The sequence below is a fragment of the Phoca vitulina genome, unplaced genomic scaffold (assembly GCF_004348235.1).
Source record: "Phoca vitulina isolate PV1807 unplaced genomic scaffold, GSC_HSeal_1.0 scaffold2, whole genome shotgun sequence".
Taxonomy (NCBI): domain Eukaryota; kingdom Metazoa; phylum Chordata; class Mammalia; order Carnivora; family Phocidae; genus Phoca; species Phoca vitulina.
Window position 1 is genome coordinate 73,695,806 of NW_022589705.1, and position 24,871 is coordinate 73,720,676.

At 40.5% G+C, this 24,871-nt stretch overlaps 2 protein-coding genes across 7 annotated transcripts in view; both read right to left on the reverse strand.

Moving 5' to 3' along the window:
• Positions 1–425: 425 nt before the first annotated feature.
• Positions 426–4,651, reverse strand: TEKT2 (tektin 2). Of its 3 annotated transcripts, none has more exons than XM_032417483.1 (10): positions 4,513–4,651; positions 3,501–3,712; positions 3,294–3,419; positions 2,889–3,094; positions 1,853–1,996; positions 1,657–1,771; positions 1,393–1,500; positions 1,121–1,264; positions 885–964; positions 426–718 (listed from the first exon to the last, which is right to left on the reverse strand). In XM_032417483.1, the coding sequence occupies exons 2-10, from the start codon at positions 3,654–3,656 to the stop codon at positions 505–507; spliced, it is 1,293 nt and encodes a 430-aa protein (XP_032273374.1). In that variant the 5' UTR covers positions 3,657–3,712; positions 4,513–4,651; the 3' UTR covers positions 426–504. The 3 variants fall into 3 exon arrangements, with proteins under 3 accessions (XP_032273374.1, XP_032273377.1, XP_032273383.1); XM_032417486.1 differs by lacking the exon at positions 4,513–4,651 and adding an exon at positions 4,109–4,483; XM_032417492.1 differs by lacking the exon at positions 1,393–1,500.
• An 11,499-nt stretch (positions 4,652–16,150) lies between these two features.
• AGO3 (argonaute RISC catalytic component 3) overlaps positions 16,151–24,871 on the reverse strand; it is a 131,206-nt gene continuing 122,485 nt past the window's right edge. For all 4 annotated transcript variants that reach the window (XM_032387865.1, XM_032387884.1, XM_032387874.1 and 1 more), the window contains one exon: positions 16,151–24,720. In XM_032387865.1, coding sequence (XP_032243756.1) covers positions 24,612–24,720 — 109 coding nt within the window. In that variant the 3' untranslated portion in view covers positions 16,151–24,611. The remainder of the gene's footprint in view (positions 24,721–24,871) is intronic.

Consider the following 24,871-nt stretch of genomic DNA (forward strand, 5'->3'; position numbering starts at 1 on the left):
CTCCCTGTGGCCTGCATTTAGCAAGCCTTGCTCTGGGCCCCAGCAACCTCCGCCCTCCCGCCCTCCCATGGCTGCCCCAGCCCTTGGCTCCCTCAGGCCTAGGCCCCCACCCCCAAGCCCTCCCACTGTGATCCTAGCCGCGTCTGCTTCCCCCGGGCCTCCCCTAGGCATCAAGAGGGCAGGCAAGGGTCCAGCTGGGGCAGAGCTGGTGAGAGGTCACGCTGCTAGAGCCGGCTGGATGCTGGCCTAGCCCAGAGAGGGGTTCCCTGAGGAGGGAGGAGGGAAGGAATCAGATTTAGAACATGGAGCTTGAGGGATGATGTTCCCCAACTTTGCTCCTCCATACACAGGAAACCAAGAGCCCCGTCACTCCCTGCTGGCTATATGCAGGGAGAGCAGAAAGCCGTTTGGACTGAGAACCACGTTTATTAGATTCACTCTCTCCACCCCCCACCCTCTTCCATCTCCCATCTGACCTTTCCCTCATCCCTCAGCCCCCCAAGACTAGACCAGCTGCAGCTGGCAGCTTTTGAGTGGACTCAGGGTGCGGTTTGTGGTGCGGGTGAAGGTGTCCACCTGGGGCACAAACTTCTCCGCAGGCACAGTCAGCTTCCTGCGCGTGTCCATGCACTTGGCGTCCAACAGCATGGAGTTGGCCTTGCAGTCAATGTCAGCCTGCAGCCGGGCCAGGTGCTTGTGGAGAGCATCCAGAGCATCCCTGGGGAGGAGGCATGAACAACCCGTCACCCCTGCCCGACGCCGGGAGGTCAGGGCTGAGCTCACTGGCCTTCAGTTAGGAAGACATCAGAGAAGCCAGCAGGCAGCAAAAGGCCCCATGGGTGGCAGGTGTCTCCCGTCGCCTCCTGCCCACTCCCCAAACGTACTGTGCCTGGGCCAGCTTCTGCTTCAGGGCAGCGATGGTTGCCTCTAATTGGTGAACCTCGTCAGTGAGGCCATACTGTGCCTAGAGGCAGAAGGGTGGGTTGGGAGGCCCAGGTCAGCCTATGGGCTTGGATCCTGCCCTCCATCAGCACCCCTGCTCCGCCAGGAACAAGTGCTGGGGCGTGATCCTGAGGAAGCCTGAGTGGGGGGCCCATGCCCCACAGGGGTACCCTCGCACCTGGTCCCGGCAGAGTTCCACATTGGGCCGGTAAGTTCTGGACTCTAGCCGGGTATGGCACAGCTTCAGGTTCTGTAACTTTCTGCGCAGATCCTCCTCCAGGTGCCGGATGCCCTCCTGCAGCTCAGCGATCTCCTCCAAGGTCTGCAGGGACAGAGTGACTGGTCTCCGCCAGCCGAACCCGCCGTGGGGCACCCAGTCCAGGGCTTCCTGGGGGCTCTCATCCCACAGGAGGAGCCCCGGACCCCAGGGACTACGCAGAGAAGGCTCACATTCTTCTCCTGCCACCTGAGCTCACTGTACACTTTCTCCATCTCCCGCAGCCGCTTCCTGAAGGCAAAGTCTGTGGCCACCCTCTGGGCTTCGAGCTCATTGTTGGTCTGAGGACAGGGGAGGCAGGGCAAGGGGACGCATAAGCTCGTGGCCATTTGAGGAAATCGCTCAAGTTGGGGGGCGGGTGATGCCACATGGCCAACAGGGAACCCTCGGGCCACCAGCCGGCCGTGGAAGAGCAGGGTGTGGGAGGGGTCAGTCACCTCCGCAATAGTTAGGGCGACGGCCTCCCTCAGCTCTACGGCGGCTTTCATCTCGGTCTCTGCCAGGTTCTTGTTGAACTGGCTGAAGTCGTCCCACTGCTGGAGGGTGGAGGAGCTGCGAGGGGCAGGAAACACCGGGCTCAGAAGAGTGTGGGCTGTGAGGCGGGGAGGAGAAACGGAGTGAAACACTTCTTACCCGCTGGGGACACGCATGGGATTAGCCTTCAGAGAGATGTTTGGGGACTTGAGGTTGAGAGAGAGGCAGCCTCTGTCGATGTCCAGTGTCTCCATTTTGTCCCGATGGTCGGAGCTGAGCTGCTGTCGGACCTCCTGCAGGAGGCTGGGGAGGGAACAGACTCGATCAGGATTGTGGTCTGGAAGGGGCGCTGAGGGCTGGGCCAGCTGGGGTGACCGTGGGGCTGCTGCAGCAGCAGAGACGAAGACCGGCAGAGCTGGAGGAGCGCCCTGCAGACAAAATGGGGGCCCCCGCCGGCCTGCACGTGCCCGCGGGGGCACCTGGATGTAGCTGCACTCACTGAGGCTCACACATACACACTCGCGTGAAGGTACTCCGGGGTGGTGGCAAATGGGCTTCATGTCTCGTGCTTCCAATCAACTGATAACGGCTGCCTAAAGCAGGGTGGTGGGAAGTGTTCTGAGACCGTGTCCAGGCGGTGGGCAAAGAGCTACAGTCAGTTAGTGGTTTCTGCGGTGGGCACCGCAGGGTCAGAAGGCAGCCTGAGAGCCAGCTGCTCGGTACCCACAACACGTTTCCCATGTAAGACATGCAGCCTTGGGGCCCCTGGGTGGCTCCGTCGGCTAAGAATCCGACTCTCGATTTCGGCTCAGGTCGTGATCTCAGGGTCATGGGATCGAGCCCCGTGTCAGCCTTTGCGCTCAGCACGGAGTCTGCTTTCCCCTCTCCCTCTGCTCCTCCCCCTGCTCTCTCTCTCTCTCTCAAATAAATAGATTTAAAAATCTTAAAAAAAAAATAGGGGCGCCTGGGTGGCTCAGTCGGTTAAGCGTCTGCCTTCGGCTCAGGTCATGATCCCAGGGTCCTGGGATCGAGCCCTGCATCGGGCTCCCTGCTCCGCGGGGAGTCTGCTCCTCCCTCTCCCTCTGTGCTCTCTCCCTCTCTCTCTTTCAAATAAGTAAATAAAATCTTAAAAAAAAAAAAAAAGACATGCAGGCCTCAAGTGCAGGTGAACATGGGAATGCTAGATCTCCCTTACCAAAGCTTCTCAAAGGCCTGGCTAATCTTTTGTTGCAAGGCCTTCTTGGTGGCATCAATGACCTCCACCTCTTTGTGCAACTCGTCCTCCACAGGATCCTTCACCACATCAATGTCGCGCCGACTGTCCCTCAAGGTCAGGCACTCGATTGCTACATCCAGAGGCAGGTTCTTGGCCTGCAGGTTTTGCTCTGCCGACTCCTTCATCTAGAAAAGAGAGGGCATGGGTCACTAGTGGGGCCATCGCTGGGAAGCAGCTCTCATCCCCACTTTAGTGGAGGGGCAGTGAGTGACTCAGGTGGACATGCCACCCAATACCCCCATCAAGGGTGCGCTGACCCTGAAGTGGGGAGGGTGGGGAGGTCCTGGCTGCAGGGTCTCCTGGCGCCCTGTCCTGGCTCCCTGCCTGGATTAGGGCGTCAATCTCAGCATCTAAATCTGTCAGACACTTGTCCAGCATCTCCTTCCAACGGTTCACAGTATCGATCCTCTCCGCCAGTCGAGTCCTATTGTCATGTTCATCCCAAATGGTCTGGAAGAGACAAAGCCAGATAAAGAGGGTGTGGGGTTGGGGCTCTTCCTCTGCCCACCCAACGAGGCTCTGGCCTCCAACCTGGTTGTTGGTCTCATTGCGGAGGACCCGGGCTTCCTGGCGGATCTGGTGGGAAGCATCTCGCTGCCGCTTGGCGTTGGTGGACAGCAGGTAGCTGTTGGTGTTCCAGTCTGGCAACTGGAAGCGTTGACTGGGCTTGACGCTCAGTGTGGCCATGGCGCAGGGGTTGAAGGGTCAGAACACCCTAGGCCTGTTCCAATCACCCACCTCCGCTGGAGAGGGAAAACAAGGCAGGAGACCACTCAGGAAATGCTGTCCTAGATCAAAAGCCCCCTCCAAAGAACATGCTCCTGTCCATTTTGCTCCAAGCCCCCCTTCCTGCAGGAAGCCGGCTTGGGAACAGCCCTGGCTTTACTCAGCTTTGTGGGAGGCATCCACTAAGTCTCCTCCCACCCATCCATCCATAGACACAAACTCCTGGACCCTGCAGGTTCCAGAACAGGTGACAGGGAACCATGGAGTCCATTGGGGTGTGTGTGTGTGTGTGTGTGTGTGTGTGTGTGTTGCCAAGCCCTTGGTGGGGCTGGTCGAGGGGGGGCGGTTAGCAGGAAAAATAGCCCTTAATCCAGTTTCCACCCCTGCTTCCAGGCAACCAAGTCTTGTGGAACCTTCTTTTCTTTGTTCGCCCCAGCTTTGGGCCAGGACCCTGGGGATCTAAGAGAAGGAGCCCTGTTCTCCATCCAGGAAGAGAACGAGCTAGCTCTGAGGCGACAGGGGTTGGCACCAGGGAGTTGGGGGGAAGGGGCGGCTGGCTCCCTGCCCATTTGGTCGTCCCATCCCCCTCCCCGCCCTCTGTGGGAGGAAGGAGGGCGGGTGTGTGAGGGTCCCCACTGGGAGGAGCTGGGTCCGTCTAGGTCCAAGCCCAGCCCTCCTCTCCCCTCCGCAGGAAAATCATCTTTGGTTTGAATTAATACCCTCGCGCAGGCGCCGAGAAAGGAGGAGGAAGGGGAGACGGAGGGAGCTCGGCCTGGGTGAGAGCCCCCCCACCGCCCCGCTCTTGTCTGCCTCTCACCTCCGGCCCCGCTCGCACTTCCGCCCTGCGTCCCCAGCTCCTCTGTTCGGCGCCCCCGGTCGCTAGGCACCGGCGCTCCGCCCGCGCGTTACCTCCGCTGGTGTTTGGCTTGGCAAGCGCGCGGCGGCGCGGCGGCGGGGCCCGGAGGCCCTAGGGGTGGGAAGGCGGCGGGGGCCGCAGGGCTGGGGCGCCCGGAGGGGGCCAGAGGAGGAGGGCATCGGGATATCGCGTTCACTCCATGTACAAGTTAAACATTTGTATTTTGTTATAAGTTATGCATCGACAAGGTAAAAAAAAAAAAAAAAGTGCACAGTACATAGAAAAAGTAATCTCCCGCTCAGGCTCACTCCTCAGCAGATATACTTCCAGAAATGTATATGTATTTAACATTATTGAACACATTCCTTTGGTCCTGTCTTGCCCAACATTTGCATCCATCTGCTTGATGGCACAGAAGGAATGATGCTTGTTTTTGGAGAGGCCGCATCCCTGGGCGAGGTAACTGGGGTATTAGAAGCAAAGCTCAAAATCCAGCCTTTTTTTTTTTCCTTGTTTTAAGTTTTTTTTTTTTTTTTTATTCCACTATGGTTAACATACAGAGTTCTATTAGTTTCAGGTGTATAATATAGTGATTCGACAATTATATACATTACAAAATCCAACCATTTTTTTAAAAGATTTTTTTTTATTTTAGGCAAGGAGAGCAGTGCGATTGGGGAGGGGAAGAGGGAGAGGGAGAGAAGCAGTCTAAGCGCTGAGCCGGAGCCGGATGCCCGATGGATCTCATAACCTGAAATCGTGACCTGACCTGAGCCGAAATCAGGCTTAACCGACTGAGCCACCCAGGAGCCCCCAACCATTTTTTTTTAAGAGGAGGAAAAATAATTCAACCATGCCAGTACTATCCTAGGCCTTGGGAGATGTTAACATTTAATGTTCATAACTCATAGGAGAGGTAGGCACTATCTCGGTTTTCGCAGCCAAGTAAAGACTGGCTCTGCAGAAAGGCGGGGATGGAAACTGAGGTCCCACTTTCTCTCTGTTAGGACTCCACACTGCCTCTAGTGGTGGCTCTGGAAACCGAGAGGAAAGCTCTCCCCCCAGGCTGGCCGGGTCCTCTTCTGAGGACTGTGTTGATGGTAGGAGGTGGGTGCTATTACTGTGTAGGTCTTACCTGCGAGAGAAGTGAGGAACGTGCCCAGGGTCACATGACTAAGTGGTAGAGCCTGGATTCAAACCCACGCAGTCTGTCCCAGAGGCCAAGTGCAGGGTTGATAGAGGATGGAAAGAGAGAAGTTCCAGAAGAGTCCTCACGTTTTAACATCCCAGTGATTGGTGGGATGGTGTGATCCTCCACAGAGGAAGGACAACCAAGGGGCTTGGTAGGCAAGGGGAAGATGACGTTGGATTTTAAGAAGTTTGAGGTGCTTGTGGTGGATCCAGGTGCTGTCCAGCAGGCAGTTAGAAATCTGAGTCTGAAGCGCTCCAGAAAGACTGAGGCTAGAACATTTCCCAAACTTCCTGACCACTGATGTTTTTTTTTTTTTTTCCCCTCAGAATATTTTCTAGGGGCTCCGGGGTGGCTCAGATGGTTAAGTATCTGCCTTCAGCTCAGGTCATGATCTCCAGTTCCAGAGATGGAGTCCCACATTAGACACCCAGCTCAGCAGGAGTCTGCTTCTCCCTCTCCCTCTGCCTCTCCCCTGTGCTTGTGCTCTCTCTGTCTATGTCAAATTAATAAATAAAATCCTTTTTTTAAAAGAATATTTTCTAAACTCTAATACATGGCTCACAAAGCAGACATGCGTGGGACTTTGATGTTGTTCTTTTACTAGGATTAAGGAAGACCAAAAAAAAGGTTTTGGACAAATGAATTGCTGGAAGAAATGAAGAAATTTTAGTTTATGTTTTGAAACATTTTATAACAGAGAAGTAAATAAATGTGGCAGAATGGTGGTGGTTTTGGCATATATCTGTGGCTATGGTGGTGGGCTTGGTGTTCATGATTCATGATGTTCCTACACATCCTGGCTGAGGGAAGAAGATATTAGCAGAAAAGGTCAGGCAGCTGATGGACTGGACCAGAAAAACAGAGTGATAAGAACGAGTGATGCCATGTTCTATCATTTTGTACTAGAAACACCAAGAAACTATTATTGTGATGTTTACCACTCTACAGAAGTTTAGATCATGTGTAATCGCAATAGTGCTAGGGCGCCTGGGCGGCTCAGTCAGTTAACCGTCTGCCTTCGACTAGGGTCATGATCTCAGGGTCCTGGGATGGAGTCTCACGTTGGCCTCTCTGCTCAGCGGGGAGTCTGCTTCTCCCTCTCACTTTCCCTCTGTGATTTCCCTCCCTCTCTCTCTCAAATAAATAAAATCTTTAAAAAATATGCAAAGGTGCTGCTGAAGAATTTCAGATCTTGACAAATTCCTGGCAGCACTCCAGTGCATTCAACAAGGTATTTTTTGTAATGATGGATTATGATGAAAGCCCCGAGGCCTTTCAGATACACCAGTTGATGTCAGTTCCAAGTGTCCTCCACTTTTCTGCTAAGAGGAAATTTATGTCGGATGACGTTTACCATTTGGAGGGAGGGGGTATCACAGCTGAGCATGTGGCTGAATGGGTAGTTGAGAGAACTGAGAGAAGAGAGACCAACATCAGCCTCAGACAGCCTGCAGATTATCACGACCCCTTCAAGCTGGGGATATTTTTGGCTTTTATTGGTGGACTTGTGTATTTATGGAAATGGAATAGGAAATTTATTTTTAACAAAAACTTGTGGGCAGCTTTAGCTCTGTGTTTTGTGATCATGATGACATCTGGTCAAATGTGGACTTGTATAAAAAGAGCCCCATATGCTCAAAGGGATCCTCGAACAGGACACATACATTATATCCATGCAGTGGGTTACTCTCAGTATGTGGCAGAAATATACATCATTTCTCTGTTTATTGTGTGCATTATCCTGGGAATGGTGCTCATAGATAAAGCAGCCACATCTTGTTTGAACATTATAAAGAGGAAGATAATGAGCTCGACTGGCACGTGTCTAGTTGTATTCTTCAGTTGGCTGCTCTTTGTCTCAGAGTTAAAGAACCTAAGTATCCACTCCACATTCTCATGGGTTTTAAAGGATCCTAGAGATATAGATAATGAAGCAAGACATTTTTTAAAATGTGAAAAAAAAAAAAAAACCATGAAAGAGAAGAATGTGAACTCATAACTTTTTTTTAAGTGATTGAGATTTAGCCACAGGAGACATGGAGTGCTCTGGCAACAACAAGCCATTTTCTTTCAAAATCTGTGAAGTATGATAATATGTATCTTCTCTGTTCTCAATTTTCTCCTCCCAGTAAGTGTCAGAGATTACCGACTTTAGTGAATTCCGATGATTCAGATCCCCAGAGACGTACAACTTCTATCCAACCAGAACAATGTTTAAAAGGATTTTAATTGCTAGTTGGTCAGCTGATCTTATTCTAATATGAAAAATAATACCTTGATAAGGTACCCCCACATCTAGCTACTGAAGATAACTATATTGCCTCTCCTGGAGGTGTATCTTGCACAGCCTATTTTGTGTGTTGTCTTCTGAAGCCAAAGTATCCTGTAGAATGCACTTCCAATGCCCAGAGGCAAATACAGTATGTCTTAGTACTCTTGCTCAAGTCTTTCCTAATGAGGTGTGCTATTTTGCTGCTTGATCGTTGTAGACTTTATAAACTAACTGATTACCAGACTATAATTTCTCCATGATTGTTAACTTCCTTTTCTCTGGAGACACTTCACATAAATTATCTTTCCCTGTTTTTTCTTTCAAGTGGCTAATCTCTAACAAAATAGCAGTTCCCATTTTGGTGTTGACTTGAGGTTGTTTTCTATTTAATTTAAATCTAACAGGAAAATGGGTGTAAAGACAATTCACAGGATGAATGATAATTTCGTTCATCTTTTTCTATTTAGTAGCATGTGAAAATATCAGTTATTTCCAATATGCAGAAATACCAAACTGAACATCTTAAAAGCTGTTCTATTTCAGCCTGTATTCCCTCTTAAGCGGAAAAACAAAGTACAAATTCAAAGACTTTTTTCCCCCACTGTCTTCTTTCTTGTCTTACGTCGATAATCAAAGTTAAGTCCTGAACAGCTCACTAACATGCCTGGCAGATGACAGCGAAGACTGAAGTTGAGGTTTGCTAGTGAATCAAATTCTGGCCTTCCCTCTGGAAACTGCTGTTTTAGACATGTGACAACTGTGCTTGTGAAAATGTTTTTCAAGCAACAACTTGGTGTCACATTAAGAGTTTTTCTTTAAATTGGGACTGGCTTTGGCTATGTATAGTTAAGTAACTACCCTCCTCCAAAGTCTGGTGGAAGTTCTTGAGGTTTTATACAAGAGTTGTTTGCCAGCAGAGTTGGGTATCATTGTCCCAGAGTAAATTATTATTATTATTATTATTTTTAATGTAAGCTCTACGCCCAACGTGGGGCTTGAATCAAGAGTTGCATGCTCTATAGACGAGCCAGCCAGGCGCCCCCTACCTTTTTTTTTTTTTTTTTTAAACACAGAGTGGGTGGAAATACTTGACCTCTCTCACTTCAGGTATTTTTTTTCTTTGCTTGTACATTACTCCAAAGGGAACTGCTTGATTCTAGGCTTTTTCCCCAGTTTATTTTCAGCTGGTCTTGCACCTGTCTTGAGATCGCCAGGGCGCAGTCTTAGGTGAGGGTCATTTGTTTCGCACAGCATGGTAGTCAAAAAAGGCTGGGGCTCCCATTACCCTTGCCCTGGAGGTTGAAACAACTTTTATTTCCCCACTTGGTTTTCTCTTCTTATCTCCAGAGCCCACTCTTCTTACATAAGAAAGAAAAATCTCAGTTAAAATGAATGGAAAGTGGCTTGCCATATTCAAAGTAAAATGTTATAATTCAAAGTAAAATGTTATACTTTTATGAAGATTTTCAAATTAATATCTAAAGGGCCTTAACGTAGACACTAGTCATACTTTTGTATTAAAGGTTTAGATAGCACCTCTTACCAGATTTTAAGAAACACTATTCAAAGGGATACCACCCTTTTATAATCTAAACTTTTATAATCTAAAATCTATGAAAGCACAAAAATAAATCAGAAAAATTAAACTCACAAAATATATAAAGATGGTTAAGCAACCTTAATGTTACATTTGCATAAAATACAAAGCACATTTTGAATTATGTCTGAATGACAGTGGTTACTGAAATCCTGTCTGGGGCAGCATCAAAACTATTCCTATGGTCCTACCTGGGGTACCAAAAAAACTCCCCCCAAAACAAAAACTACTCCTATGTCCTGTTTTTGGTATTGGTTTTTGCAAGATAATGTGAAAATTCCATTTAGCAAGATTAAAGACAGAGTAATACTGTACATTTAGCAGTTTCAAGTACTTTCAGGTTATTTCTAAGTCACATAGCAAAAAAGTGTTAACGGTTTCGTTTCAGCTGAGAATCAGATGTCATATTAGGCTTCATAATCCTAAATCTCTAATGTGTCTGTTTTGTTTATAATTATAAACACATTTTGAATCCAAACATTATTCTTACCAGACAATATTTTAGTAGAGACAAATATGAGAGAAGTGCTGCTTTCTATAAAGGCATTGCAAAGATTTTATAAACTGCAGAAATTGTACAAGTAACGAAAATGATGGAAGATAGGAAAACAATCATCTTCCTCCTACAGATAAGACTAAAGATTTTCGGTCCCCTTTATAATAAAACATCTTAGCAAATATTGTAAAAATGATCACATCCTTTCCTGGCATTGACAGATGAACCTAATTAATTTTCTAAAAACATCTGCAAGGTATGAAAGTCTCAGCAGCCGAGAAGAATCTGTCAAATGATCAGACAACTGAAACACGGAAACCACGAGAACTTAAAGCTCAAGAGACGGATGGCCACCCCGTCTTTGGACTGCCACCTCATTTCTGCACGCTTAAGTGTAGTGCTCTGAGCACCCTTTTCTATGAAGAAAGCTTCAAGCAGCTGAGCTCCAATATAATTGATTTGTTCTGTCCAGTTCATGTTTTCCTAATCAATCAGAGCAGTAGGCTGAGGTGTGCCTCAATAACCATGCTGCTTTTCTACACTTACCTATGTTACATGACAGCCTCTGTGATTTTTCAGAGCATGGCCTCAGAGTCACTGTTATACTATTTCCCCCATTTAACTGTATGCATTTGGGTATAATTATTGATTTTTTGCAATTTTTCTATACCAGTGTAGTTAGTCGGCAAAGACTGACATTAGGGTAATTTTCTTCAATTGTCAAACTTATCAACTGACACATATAGTTAAAAAACCACCATCACCCATCAGCATGTGTTAGTAAGCTAACTCTTGTTAGCGTTGGTAACAAGATCACAATCTGTCCTGTTAGGTTTAGAGTCTGGGGACATATAGCTGGGAGAAGACTGTGTGGGGAATACATGTTAGCAGGAAGGGATGTTCTGAAAGACATAAATAGGCTTAGTGGAAATTATGAAGGGACAAGTTTTTTTCTTCTTTTTTCTTTAAAGCTCTGCGCCCAACGTAGGGCTTGAACTCATGACCCAGAGATCAAGAGTCGCACGCTCTATCCACTGAGTAAGCTGGACTTCTTCCAAGTAGTGAGTTACCCCCAGGGAAGGAGCACATCCTCAAAGGGATTATCTCATTTAATGTCCCAACAGCCTTACTATTATCTTCTTTTAATGGAGGAAACTGAGGCTTAGAAGCATCAAGGAACTTGTCCAGAGTATCATGCAAACAGGGTTTGGAGCCAGGACTTCATGACTCTTCAGTCGCAATCCTTTCCACTGCACACACTGACTCCCGTGCCTAAGGCAGAGAGCTGTAATGAAGACCACACAATACAAAGTTTGGAGCAAAGCTTTTCTTTTTATTGCAATTATTAGTGAAATTTACACTTCAAACGGAAGCTAAGCAACACGAAAACCATTATTTTTTTTTAAATCGAGGATTAAAAACAAATACAACACAGAACCCTTCCAATATGCAGAATGGCAGAAAAAGGAGGACTGGTTCTGTCACGGGATATTCTAGTGACAGTTTGGCTCAGGAAGAATTATGACAATTTCTTTAACATAAAGTATAAGTGACTGAACTGCTTAAAAAGCATCTTCTCCAAGCTTCTCAATCTCAACCCTAAGTATTTTGTAGTAATTTCTTGGGGAAGGAAACTTAACTGAAAGTAGAAAATTTGCTACCAAACTTTAATTACTGAAAAAAGCACTTTTGTTTAAAAACTTTATTTGCCTTCTGCTCATCATAATTACATATAGTCTTCAAGGAATTAAAATGACAACCAAATCCAAAGCCTGGCCCCCAAGTACACAGTGATAGAATTCGGCATTTAGTGTTTCTAATTATACACTGATTACATATATATAATAGTTTGCTCCCACCTCCACTTTCCTCTTAAAATGTGGCAGTCAAGTTTCGTATCATTCAAGATCTTATCTGGTCATACAGCATATTACAAACTCAGACTCCACTGTTTTAACTGATGTTACTGTGTAACCAAACATTAATAACAAAGTAAGGTTTATAAACATTTTGAAATTCTGCAGTCTTTATATTACTACAGTAAATTGTTCTTACTTATGAAAAGCCAACAAAAAATATAAGGCCAGACCAGGTGTAAGACAGGATGGGGAAGATGAGGAAGGAGGTTTGAGAGTCCATCATTTTACCATGCTGAACCTTGGTTTCAGCAGAAATATTTGGCAAGAATAGTTAGTGTGGAAAAGGAGGATGGAGAAAGAGGTTACTCCGATTTTATGTAATAATTCAATTTTAAAACATACTGATATCAACCCCCAAAAATAGTTCACATCTGCAATACAAATAGGCACACACGGTCAAGATGGTTAAAAAGTAAAATTTAAAAGGCTATTTGTCCATCTGCAGGACATCTGCAGGTGGTCCCACCCTCCCCACATGTCCTATATTTACATTTTACTTTTCAGAAAAGCCCCTTTAAAAAGAGTGCTATTTCCTCCTCCATTACTTAGGGTTTAAAAAAAGCAGCAATTATCTAAAGTGGGAGCAGTTAGCAATGCTTTAAGGGTGTGCATTTGTGTGTAATATAAATGTTCTCCAGAGTGAGTTGCCAGATTACACTGGAATGGTTATATTACAATTTTAGTCCCCAAAACACGAAAGAAACACATTATTTTTTTCTATATAAATTTATGTAATACACAGTGTTATAAACAAAGAATATTTATACACACACACACACATACACACACACCCCACTGCTTCCCACAGTCTATGAATGCATCCATATACTAGTCCACAAGAATGATCTTTACTCACAAGATACAGTAATACTTTTATGGGTACATAACAGAAGAGAGACATTAAAGTGACACATTACGGCAAAAATTGCTTCATTAAAAGTATTCCTGATGTATCGATGTTCTTAGCTATCTCACTCAGCAAGGTGGACTTTTTGTTCATTTTCTAAGCCTGAATCTACCCAACTTTTCACTTTCCGTACCTGTAATTCTCATTACCCAATAAAACGAAGACAGATACCGCCCATGTTAGCGATGAGCTGGGAAAAGCCCAACGGCCGCAAAAAGAAGAGGTCAACATCTGTTGATTAAAAGTAAGCGTTGAATGCATCCATACCCTGTGTACCTAAAATGCATCCTTTTTTTCTAAACAAGTGAAAAACAAAAAACCAGGCTTGTCTATTGCAAAAAAAGGAATTGCTTACACAACCTGTCGTGAGGTACCCTTTGTTACTTCCTAGAAACAGGAGCCCCTTCCCTCCAGAAAAATGGGTAAGCCTGTCAAAATGTGAAGGTTCTACCAACGATCTGTAAAGATAACTGGGTCAGACACCAATCACAGGCTGCCTGATATCACCTGCAGATGCTCAGAACTGAATTAAAACGAAGGAGAAAAACCTTTACTATATTTTAACTTTTACAGATACATGGTGATTGGAAAGCAAGGTTCAACTCTGCAAAGTGATGAATGAGATAATCACACTTTCCTTCTTAAAAACTAAGCCCCTACTCCAAAAAGAGGTACCAAAAATCTGACAACAAAGGGACGACTACCTGGTTGTACACCACCAGCCTCTGATGCCAACACGTATAGCAAAAATGCCTGAAGGCAAAGGCAAAGTTAATTTCTGATTATCTGATGGTTTTACCGTATTAATCTAATTCAAAATACAATCGTAGCTGCCATAGCACCACTACAAGAAGTTTGGTTTTTGAAGTGACACTTTTGCCCAGGATTATTATAAAGAAAAATTCAGCCTGGGTATCTGGCAGGGGAGAAACAAACAGGATACGTTTGTAAGTGCACATCATACCAGGATAAGGCCTAAGTTTCTCTTATACCTGTTTGACAAAATGATCCATGGTCATGGAGAAGATACTTTCATAGAAGCAAACTGGAAATGAACCCTTCGTACAACACTCTTCTATGATATTGAACTTCTGAATACCTCTTCCTTTGGCGAACTCAAGCACTGTCACAATATCCAATTCTTACAACTTTGTGAGGTAGGTGAGGGCAGGCATTATCACTACCATTTCATGTGGAACTAGACCTGGAGGGATTGAGGAAATTGCCTAAGGACACAGGAAATTAGTGGCAGAGCTCTGACTGAACTCCCAAGTCTCTGGCTCACGTTTAGAGCCCTTTCTACTCTCAAAGGCAACACATTTTCCAACATTTTCCAGTTGTGGTCTTTGAAAAAGTTCCTGCATTCCAAAACACCTTATACTTTCTCCTTTACAGCTCAGGCTTGACTAGGAATTGGGTTGAATTAAAAAGTTTTTTATATAGAATTGTGCACACACCAAGAGGCATATGAGAGATACATCTATGTAATTGAAGTCTGAATAAATCGATACATAAATTAGGAGAAAAGAATAGTCAAGTGTTCATCCAATATAATTTTTACATATTTAAGAAGATGTGTCAGAATAAAAACCACAAGCATTTTAAAGTTTTAATCAGTCTGATTCATTAAAACCAGAAGCTACATTAATTTGCCTTAAGAATATGGGGATCTCTGTTACAGAAGGTTTATTACTTTCAAGAATAATTTATCACTTTAATATATTTCTGATATATATCCTGTTCACTTTATCACTCTCTAGTTAGCAACAAAATTTATGGCTAGAGATAATATCTGTGGTGTTAACACTTTCAATCTTAATTCTCACTGAACAGAGTTAGAGTTTCTTTCCATCTGTAAACTAAAGGTACGTTCTAATGAGTCTCATTGTATCTCTCTTTTGCTTTATCCCTCCCCTTTAAGAGAGAGAGAGAGAATATGCGTTGGGGTGGGGAAGAGAAGAACTGCACAATTCATAAATGGCATAAAACGTCCATTATATCACAAAACAGAATGATGGCACTCAAGCAAATTAAATGGTATGTTCAAAGGAAAAACCGTGGAACCCAAACATGAAAACAGTGCTCAGATAGTCTCTCAATCAAGCTATAACTTGTGGTGTGTGATCCTCCTTCCCCAAGTATTTTAAAGACTCTATTATTTACTCATAGTGGAATTCTGTATAAATGACCTTTAAATCCTTTTTCTTTTCTTCCCTTTTTAAAGAGGAGAAAGGGGTTGCACCCTGGGCTAAAAACGAGAAAGCTCCTGGAAAACATTGTAAGACTCTTCTTTTAGGGACATACTATTAGAAAATTTCTCATAGTGCTTACTATTCCTGATATTTGAGTTAGAAAAAGAGCACATACACATTTGCAGGGTTGTCATCAATAATATTAGATAACTCCCTTTCTTTGAAACAGGGAGATATTTGCAAGTTAATTACCATTGGAGATCCAAGTCTGTTGCTACCAAAACCAAAGCTTCCTCTTGTTAAGCAACCTGGGCCCAGATTGTATCCATTAACCTGGCTGAACTATGTTAGGCAAGATTTTCCCTTCATTACAACGTTATCTGTGTTTTCCCCAAATCCTTCACCAAAAACATTTCTTTACAGGAAAGGCTACCTTGTCTGGAAAGGTCCTGCTTGGCGTTTTCTATGTAAAGGGAAAAGCCATGTCGGTAGCCATGCCATGGCTCTATTTAAGGATAAATACTTCATTTAATTTCTTTGTTATAATTCAGAAGCAACTTCCAAGACTTCTCTAACTTATTGAGAAGAGATGCAGCTTTAGGTCTGGGACAACAGCAGAAAATAAATTTAGGTTACAGAAAACTCTTCTCAGGTCTCTTCTGTAGGTTCATAGAGCAAGTCCCTCTTTTACAACGTGGTTGTGAGAACTAGGCAAATATGACCCACCTGTAAGGTATCTAAGGATCCCAGCAAAGGAACCTTTCCCACATCCCCTTACTATACACATCTCACAGTCCCACCAGTCCATTTCTTTACAAAGACCTCCTGTTTCCATAGGTTCTTAGAATAAAGATAGTCACATCTGCAAAACTTAGTAGAGTTTTTCCTTGTTTGGTTCTAAAAATATTATTATAGGGTCAAATTAAGGACTTTTGTTTGTCCTTCCAATTAAAGCATGGAGTAAATAAGGATGGAAAGTTTCAGGCATTAAATACCAGAGTAATCTTCTCTAGTCTCTGGCCACAGCCTGTTAAACTTCAAACAGAAATTATAGATGTAAACACAGTTAATTTTTGGAAATAATAAAACCCAAACCAGCCAAGTTCTAATACCAACACACCCATCTGTTTTCCACTCATATAGGACTGTTCACGACAGTTCTTTTTTGAGATGAACTATTACTTACTGCACAAGTATTTCTTTCTTAGGAGGTGGACTATAAACAGGAACATGTCACCAAGTACTTCACTATGGTAATTCAGTACTGATGCCAGGTACCTTGATTTATGGAGCCAACAGTTAAAAGAGAAAAATAAGCTCCGTGTGTCAGGTTCCTATGAATTTTCAGAAGGAAAAAAAAGAAATAAAGGACTATTTCTACACCAGGTTGCCTTAAAAATGTTGGTCTACAAGAATTACATGCCTGTCAACCTAGGACAATGTTGAAACATAATGAATAAAACTATTAATGTTATAAGCACAATAAATATCCTCAAGAGGTGGCATATACTTACAACAAAAATATATCTTGACTGCTTGAAACATATTTAGTAGCAACAAATTCCTATAACCAGAGTACCAGTCTTCAATTAATGCTTAATGTGGGGATGAAGGAAGTAGCTGAGAATAGTACATAATTAAAAAAAAAACAAACTGTAACTGGCAAAAATGCAGAAAGATGACTAATGTCTATAGGAAATCATATGCTGATTTACCTTAAATTATAAAATTTTACATAATAGAACATTTTCCTAATTATAACTACTTGAAACTTCCTCATTTACCCCTCAGTGGAAAGAATAGGGTACAGCAAAATGTCATACACTGAGCCCCAATAATTTAGAATTTAAAACTCAGAGGATGGGATAAAATTTATCTTTTAAATTCTTACAGAAAAGTGGCTTTCCAAGCAAATTCACAATGTAAAAATACTATGGAAATATTTTACTTGCTTAAGAGAATTCACTCTTTTCACGTGCCTTTGTAAAAAGTGTGCACTGCAATACAAATAATCTTATCTATTCACTAGGAAACTGGAGTGACCATAATTGCTTGAAATTAATATTCTATAATCAATACTTTTCACTGACTTCTGATTAATTTGCATTCACAAATTATTACTTAGTTAGATTTTTAATTAACTGAAATACTGTATTAATCAGTCTATCTGCTTTTCTTCCTAGCCACTTATACTCTGTTTCTTCACTGATGCTCAGGGTTGAATCAACTTTGAAAGTATGCTAGGGAAATGATCGGGGTAGCAAATCTTTCATTTAATATAACTATGGGCGTGGGGAGGAAATCTCATTTCAAATTCAATTATCAATGACTTCTGGATCATTTGTTATTTGTTTCCCAGGCCTATAAAAATATCATAATCCTAATGCTGGATGATGTGAGCATTTAAATAGTTTCAATGTAGTTCAAATTAAAAAAAAAGAAATGTAACAATCATTTATTAGACAAGTTGCCCCAAAACTGCAGATCAGGTAAAATAAATCCAATCTCTTAGTGTTAGTTTGCTACTTAAGGGAAAGAAATCTAACTTATATAAAAGCCCCATTTCCCCTCCACATTTAGAAATCTGTCTAAAGACTGTCTTTAATGCCCACTATATAAACAACATTAAATATTCTAAGTTAAAAAATAGTGTTAACGGTTTATTGGTAAAAATCCAAACTCTAGACTTTATGGAATTAGTAGTTTGGTTGGTATATTAACATTCCATCTTAATCTTTGCTAATATTACAAAGAAAGAGGAAAAGCTAGAAATATCTATAAAAATAAAATACCTTAAAACCAACATCTAAGCAAAATATAAAAGTTGCACACAAATTGCCAATAAATATAAACATCACAATAGAAAATTAATATTAAAAAAATAAACTCATAATTGCTATTAAGACATTATAAAAAATGAAAAAGTTTAATGTGCACGTATATTTGCAAACAGACACAATACACTCCAAACAATCGATATAATTTTACTATCATTATTACATAATGCAGCATACAAGGTTACTGAGGTGTGGTGTTTTTTGTTTTTAGTCTACTCTTTTCTGGAGAAATGCTCACCAAATTCACAAGAACTGGTTAGGTGATCATTTACTGCTGTTTACTAGTACTAGTAAACAGTCCAGGGGAAAACTGCTTTCTGGTAGATTGCTACATTTCTAGTAAGTATGAATGGTTCTGCTATTACCCTTCATATTGCTTATTTCCTCCAAAGCTCAATTTTGCATGTTGCATTTCGAATTAACTGACCATACCCTTTTAGATGCACTGTCATCATTTTTCATAGTTTCCCCCATGGTAGAAAAAAAGAATCACTTAAAATATTTTTTGGTGACTAAAAAAGAGAATTTCCCTAAAGATAGAGATAAAATCACTTGTTCTCTTAAACTAATTTCCATGATGACTTGGCTCTCCTTTTATATATAAGCAGTCTTCTTTAATAAATATTAATTAGAAAAGGATGCCAACAGATATTTACAGAAGGGTCAATCCATGCTTAAAAAAAAAAAGAAAAAGAAAAAAGAAAGGTAGTCTATGACATACAATTTCCTGGCAAGTTACCTTCCCCTTTGGGCACTTGCTACCATACCTATATTCTTGTTAAAAAGTTTAGCAGATTTGCTGTTTTATGTGCCTTACAGATTACACCTTCAACACAGCTGAGAACTGAAAGGGTTAATTGTTTAAAATTTACTTTTTGAATTTACAAAATACATTTGGTGAGCATTTACCTAGATGCTTTACTGAATAAAACCTTTACTTGGTTCCCTTGGACCAGATTCAGGACAACGAATAACATTATTATGAAACTGTCACACTCTTGGAGTTCTAAAATAATTTATCTTTTAAATTTTGTCTCGTGCTATTTGAAAAATAAAAATCTACAGCACCATCTTCTGAAAAGGCACTTTCTAAGAACCGCCTTACTTTAAAAAATGATTTAAAAATTTAATTTAGCTCTACCCTGAAGAATATCTTTGCTTTACTGAGACCCTAACATAGATACATTAGGTTTTGGTTGTTTCAGACATTGATTTCAAAAAGGAAGGGAGACCAATGGCTGGACAGATCAATTAACAGGATCTTAATTTTGTCACACTCTTTGTTACCTGATACTTCAACAGGGTTTCTTATTGGTAAATCTCAACCTTCCATATTAAATTTATTATCTATTTTTAATTCAAATTAAAATCTTTAGTTTCCATACTTTAAGAACATTAAATTCTTGAGGTTTAATGAACACTGTAAAAATCTAGAGTACTATCTTTGCTGGGTAAAGAAAAATAAAATTCAGCTAGCAGTAGATAGTATTAGCACAAGCCTTGACCATTTTACATTAGTTAAAAAAATTATTTTGACCGACATGGAAAATTATAAACTAAAATGTACCATTTTTAAAGTAGGAAAAAGTCAAAAAATATTTTTTCCCTTTGAGATATCTATATAAAGAGAGAAGGAGTGAGAGGGGGACAGAGAGATTAAATTTTTTCCTCCTGAGGGTCAGCTTAGGTTTCATAATCATGGTATCATTTCTAACACTGTCACTGATCAAGAATGTTCTTAGTACAAGCAGAAATTTTTTTTAAAAAGATTTTTTGGAGAAAACTTTCACATTTCTGCACTGATTTTATACATCTATTCTTGGCTTATTTATTTTGACTCCTATAGAATCATGAAAGTGCTTTATATGATCAAATGGGAGGGATATAGGAAAATAAAGACAGACTCTAGAGTCAGGGTTATACTGCCAATCAGGGAGGCCTCACTTGATAAAGTCTCCCAACTATTATTATTGGAGCTTTAAAACATCCATGAATTCTCGAGAAGAATGAAAAGGGTTAAAACTTTGTATGGATAAAAAAAGCAAAATAAAGATGCCAAGCCAATGATGTCTTTTTGCAGCTTGACTGATAACTCACAAAAGATAATTTAAGTAGCGAGTTACTGATAGGAGCAACCTGTCTTTAAAAAATACTCAACAGGAGAACATCTAAGAGATGATTTAACCAAATATTTAACTCAGGTTTAATGATACCAAATAAAAATTATACAGAGTTATCAGTTAAGCTTTTTGGCAAAATATTTCTATCAAGTTTGAAAGAGCAAGACTACAGAATATTCTAGCTGAATCCAAGTGGCTAGCTTGATGGATTTCATAAAAATCACCACCCTTGGCAAATTCATGTTAGCCTCTGAAAACACCAAATTTCTTTAACAACAGTCTCTAATTCCTGGCCTATAATCCATCTAATTACTTCAGATCTATTACTGGCACTCTGAGTGTTGACCTCTTCCTTAAACACTGAGATCCTCTGCCAGCCATTTCTACTGAATGGCAACTCAGATTTTATTTCCTTTAAGTCTGTCATGACTAAGCCTATCATGCTGTCTGTCATACTAAAATCCATTACAAAATATACAAGTAAACATTAGGCAGTGGTGGGTCATCAGAGAACCTAGTTTGGAAAACTAGTATGAGTCTTTAGAAGGCTAGGAGTCCCTATGCTAGAAGGTAGAGATGAATCTTTATCAAGTGCCTTCCACAACACCCGGTACATTCCTACTAGAATCCCTCTAGACTCTTCTAAGAAGAGAAATAAATTAATAGATTACAAACAGGTATATTTCCATAGAAGAACTTTTTTTTTTTCTGAGTAACTTGTTAAAAGGTAAAATATTAAAAAATAAAGGGCATTTGTACTTCTGTGAAAATATGCCAAAAACCAGTACTGAGGAGATTGAGGTACCCTTTTGCGAAACCGCTAAAGTAAAAATCCACACGTCTAAAACAGTATCCTAATATTAAATTGAAACTAAAATGGCAGCACCCTTTGTTACCTTGTTATTTCATGTTCTTAATCTTATTTAGGAAAAAAAAAAAGGGGGGGGGGCGTCTAACACTAGCCTCCAATCCTGCTCATCTCCTTATCCTTTAGTGCAGTAACTGTCAGACTCTTCATAATTAAATAAATATAGCAGCTACAGTATTATGAATGTATGGTCCTCAATGCCAATAACTTGATACTGTAATAACATATATCAGCACTTTACTCAGACACATTTGCCATCCAGAATATACATTAAACTCCCAACTCTTCTTCACATGAAAATCAATTATACCAGTGGCAGGGACTGATATTTTAAAGTCACTCTTATGCATCATAGAAAACAGCAGACCAAAATTTAGCATTCATTATATAGTTTAGTGAGCAAAGGCAGGAACAGAAAGGTCATTGTTGAGTTTCATGACCTTTAAATTCAAAACAATCCTTTTAAAAATTTTTTAATAAAAAAAGATCAGGAATTCTACACCAGAAGTGAATAATTAAAACAAATTTCAAAAAGTATTTGCCACCTGGTCTTTTAAATTCTAAGCACAAGGCTTCTTTTAATTAAGTTTGATATACCAATTTGTTAGTAAGCAAAATATACTATACATATTCTTTCAAGTTAACCAACCCTAAACTAGCAATGTGAAACTGTAAGAAAGAAACCCTAAAAAAGAACTCACTTTAAAGGTAAAGCTTTATATTTAAAAAATTGTTTTTCCTCAGTAAAAGTCCTAAATAGATTTAAATTATGGGCTTCATTCTAGTACATGGAAACTAAATAACTGAAAATTAGGTGAAGCAGTAGAGAAAAGGTATCTACAGTTCTTTCCTGGGCCCTACAGTTTCCCACATTAAGTCTGTGTAACTTCTATTGGTAAAGGAAGGTGTTTTACTCATACTGAGAAAGCATACAGCAATCAAGGTTTTAGCATCTAGGGTATACTATTTTCTTCTATTCATGTTCCTGATTATATTCAGTGAAATTTCAATGTTAAAAAAAAAAAATACATGCTTTATAGGAAATTTTTGGAGGAGAGGGGGAGGGTTGGGAGAAAAAATATATATACTATACAAATATTACTTCATGTAAAGAGCTTTGAAACAGTGTTGTAAATTGCATTTCAGACACTTCAATAATAAACATACAAAATACAGTACTTTCTTAGTTTTCTGGCAGAGGAACAAAAGATTTCATACCTGTTGGAGGACATGGGCTCAGATTTTAGGCTCAAAATACAGTAAATTGGCAATAAGAGTGGATTACAGGTAAGAGAGAAACTAAAGAGCTAATCCATTTGTTATCATGTGCAGATGGAATTCTGAAAGGTTTAACAATGCCCACTGGAAACAATCTGTAGTTATCTATACTCTGAACCAGTGCAAAAAAGAAAAAAAAAAATTAAAATGCAATTTTCATGAGTCACAAAGTGCAACACTCCCCTGAATCCAATGTTACCGATGAACTCAATTTTGACAGCTCTATAATACTTTTTAATATCGTAAAGTGAAATCAATAAAACAGAAGTTTTGTAAAACCTTTTCCACATTTCAGTGATTTAACTTAAAATGATCAAAGTCCTAATTCCTTTGCCACCATAACCCTAATTTTAAAAGGAAAGTTACACTGCTGATAAATTGACAAAAAATGTTTTAAAAATATCATTTTATATTTTCCTGATTCATTTGAGTAAATGAAAATGGGCACCTAACCCAGTATGATTGTTCAATAAACGTGATTTATTTTCAAAGAAGTAAATGTCTTCTAAATCTTAAGCTATTCACGGGCTTTTCTTTTCTTTCTTTCTTTTTTTTTTTTTTTTAAGTAGGCTCCATGCCCAATGTGGGGCTTGAACTCACAACCCCGAGATCAAGAGTCGCGTGCTCTAGCGACTGAGCCAGCCAAGTGCCCCTACTCACTGTCATTTCTTAAATCAAAGCTCAACTCTATCTTTAATATTCAAGGCCAGACTCACTTAGGAAATTTAACGTCCTTCATTTTCATTATGATTTTTAAAAGACAGGCTTTAAACTTGAAAAATTATAAAACTTTCCTTCTGAAATTAAGGCTGTATTACTTTGCCCTTTTAAAATTATGGAGGTGCCTGTTTCTCCCACTACCCGTGGTAAAGATATCAAACAGACACAGCTTTCCTTTAAAACTACTTATTGCACTAAAAGACAGCAAAAAAAAGTTGTCAGTTCTTAAAATAAACATGATTACATTTCTATAAAAGATGTTGCCAATACAGTTCTCTAACTATTAAAGCACTATTCTAATAAATATAAAAGAAAAGGAAGCTGTACTTCAAAACACATACATATATGTTTATATATACACACATATATATAAAAATATATATATATGAAAATCACATTAAGGTATGAGAGGCAGCAAGTAAACTAGCAAAAAAATAAAATAAAATAAAATAAAAAAACCCCTCAATAACCCCTTCTCTCTCTCCACCCAATTTCAGAGGCCTCAACCCTAAAAAGTTCCAATCATTTAGAATATTTGCCCTTTATAAAAGCTACAAGGGATTTTCATGTATAACGCATAGAAACAGAAGGCTAAATTTAGAATACATATCACTTATAGAGAGGAATTTCTGAGTTACAACTTTTGACAAGGCTTTATATTCATAGCAGCTTTAACAAACTAAAGAAAAAGAATAGTTTAAGGTTGCTACTGCTTATGTACACATTGTACAAATGGCAAATGTAAATTCAGAGCAGGAGGGGGCAGACACACACTCTCACAGAAACATTATATATATATATATATATATATATAGTTACATATATATATATAATAATTTTGTTTCTTAAGAAAGCAGTATCAAGAGTTGAGGACTTGGAATTGTGTATGAGACAAGAGACCGGAGTAGGGTGTGCAAAATAAAAATAAAAATCTAGTTTGCCATGCTTCATATCCAAATGAACCAGATACATGAACATCTGAATGTCACTGGTAGCATTAGGAAAAAAAAAAATGTAGGAGATGAAGGAAAGGGAGGTAGAGAGAAAAATCAAAGTGGTGTTGGTAAGATAATAAAAGGGAAAGAAAGTTCCCCAAAGGAATGAACTATAAAATACACGCAACAGACACATATATATCTATTATCAATGTAGATCCAGATATATATGCATATGAAGTATACATGTATATATTTAAAATATACACAGATACCTTTTACAAGAATACACAAATGCACATTAATTTTTTTGCACACATAATCGTGAACAATCACTTTGATTATTCATGTAGGTGTGTTTTTTTTAAACTGTCATTTACTTTTTCTTTACTTTTTTTTGCAAAGATAGTTGTGCTGCCAAGCAACTTGAGGTAAAGGCATTAAAAGGGTTAGACTACAAGAAAGTGAAAACAAAACAATGGCGATACTTCCTAAGGAGACCGCACAAAAAAGCAGTTGGCTGGTTTCATATTGCATAATGGTGCTGTGTTCCTTGATGAAGTAAACAATCTTCCTTGTATCAACATAAAAATCAGACCCTGGTCCCCACACAGTGTTGGCTGCTGTATGGCTGGAGGCATCCCCGCTCAACTGACTCCACTGGAAACATATGCTGTATGTCGATGCACCTTTCAGTTCTTCCTCTCAGAGAATATTCTTGGACTTTTTAAGCAAAGTACATTGTGCGTAAGGTATCTTGGTGAATCTGTACAGCCTTGGCAAGAGCTTGTGGATCTCGTCCGTTGCTCTGTCCTGAAACGTGACTTCCTTCAGCACTGTAAGAGAAGTGGCAATGAACACAAAAACAAACCCTATTCTGATGTAGTAATTTTGAAAAATATTACTTGTAGAAAATTTCAAAAATATTAAAAGAAAATAGAAGCTGGTATAATGAATTGCTACATTTCTATCACCCAGCTTCAATAA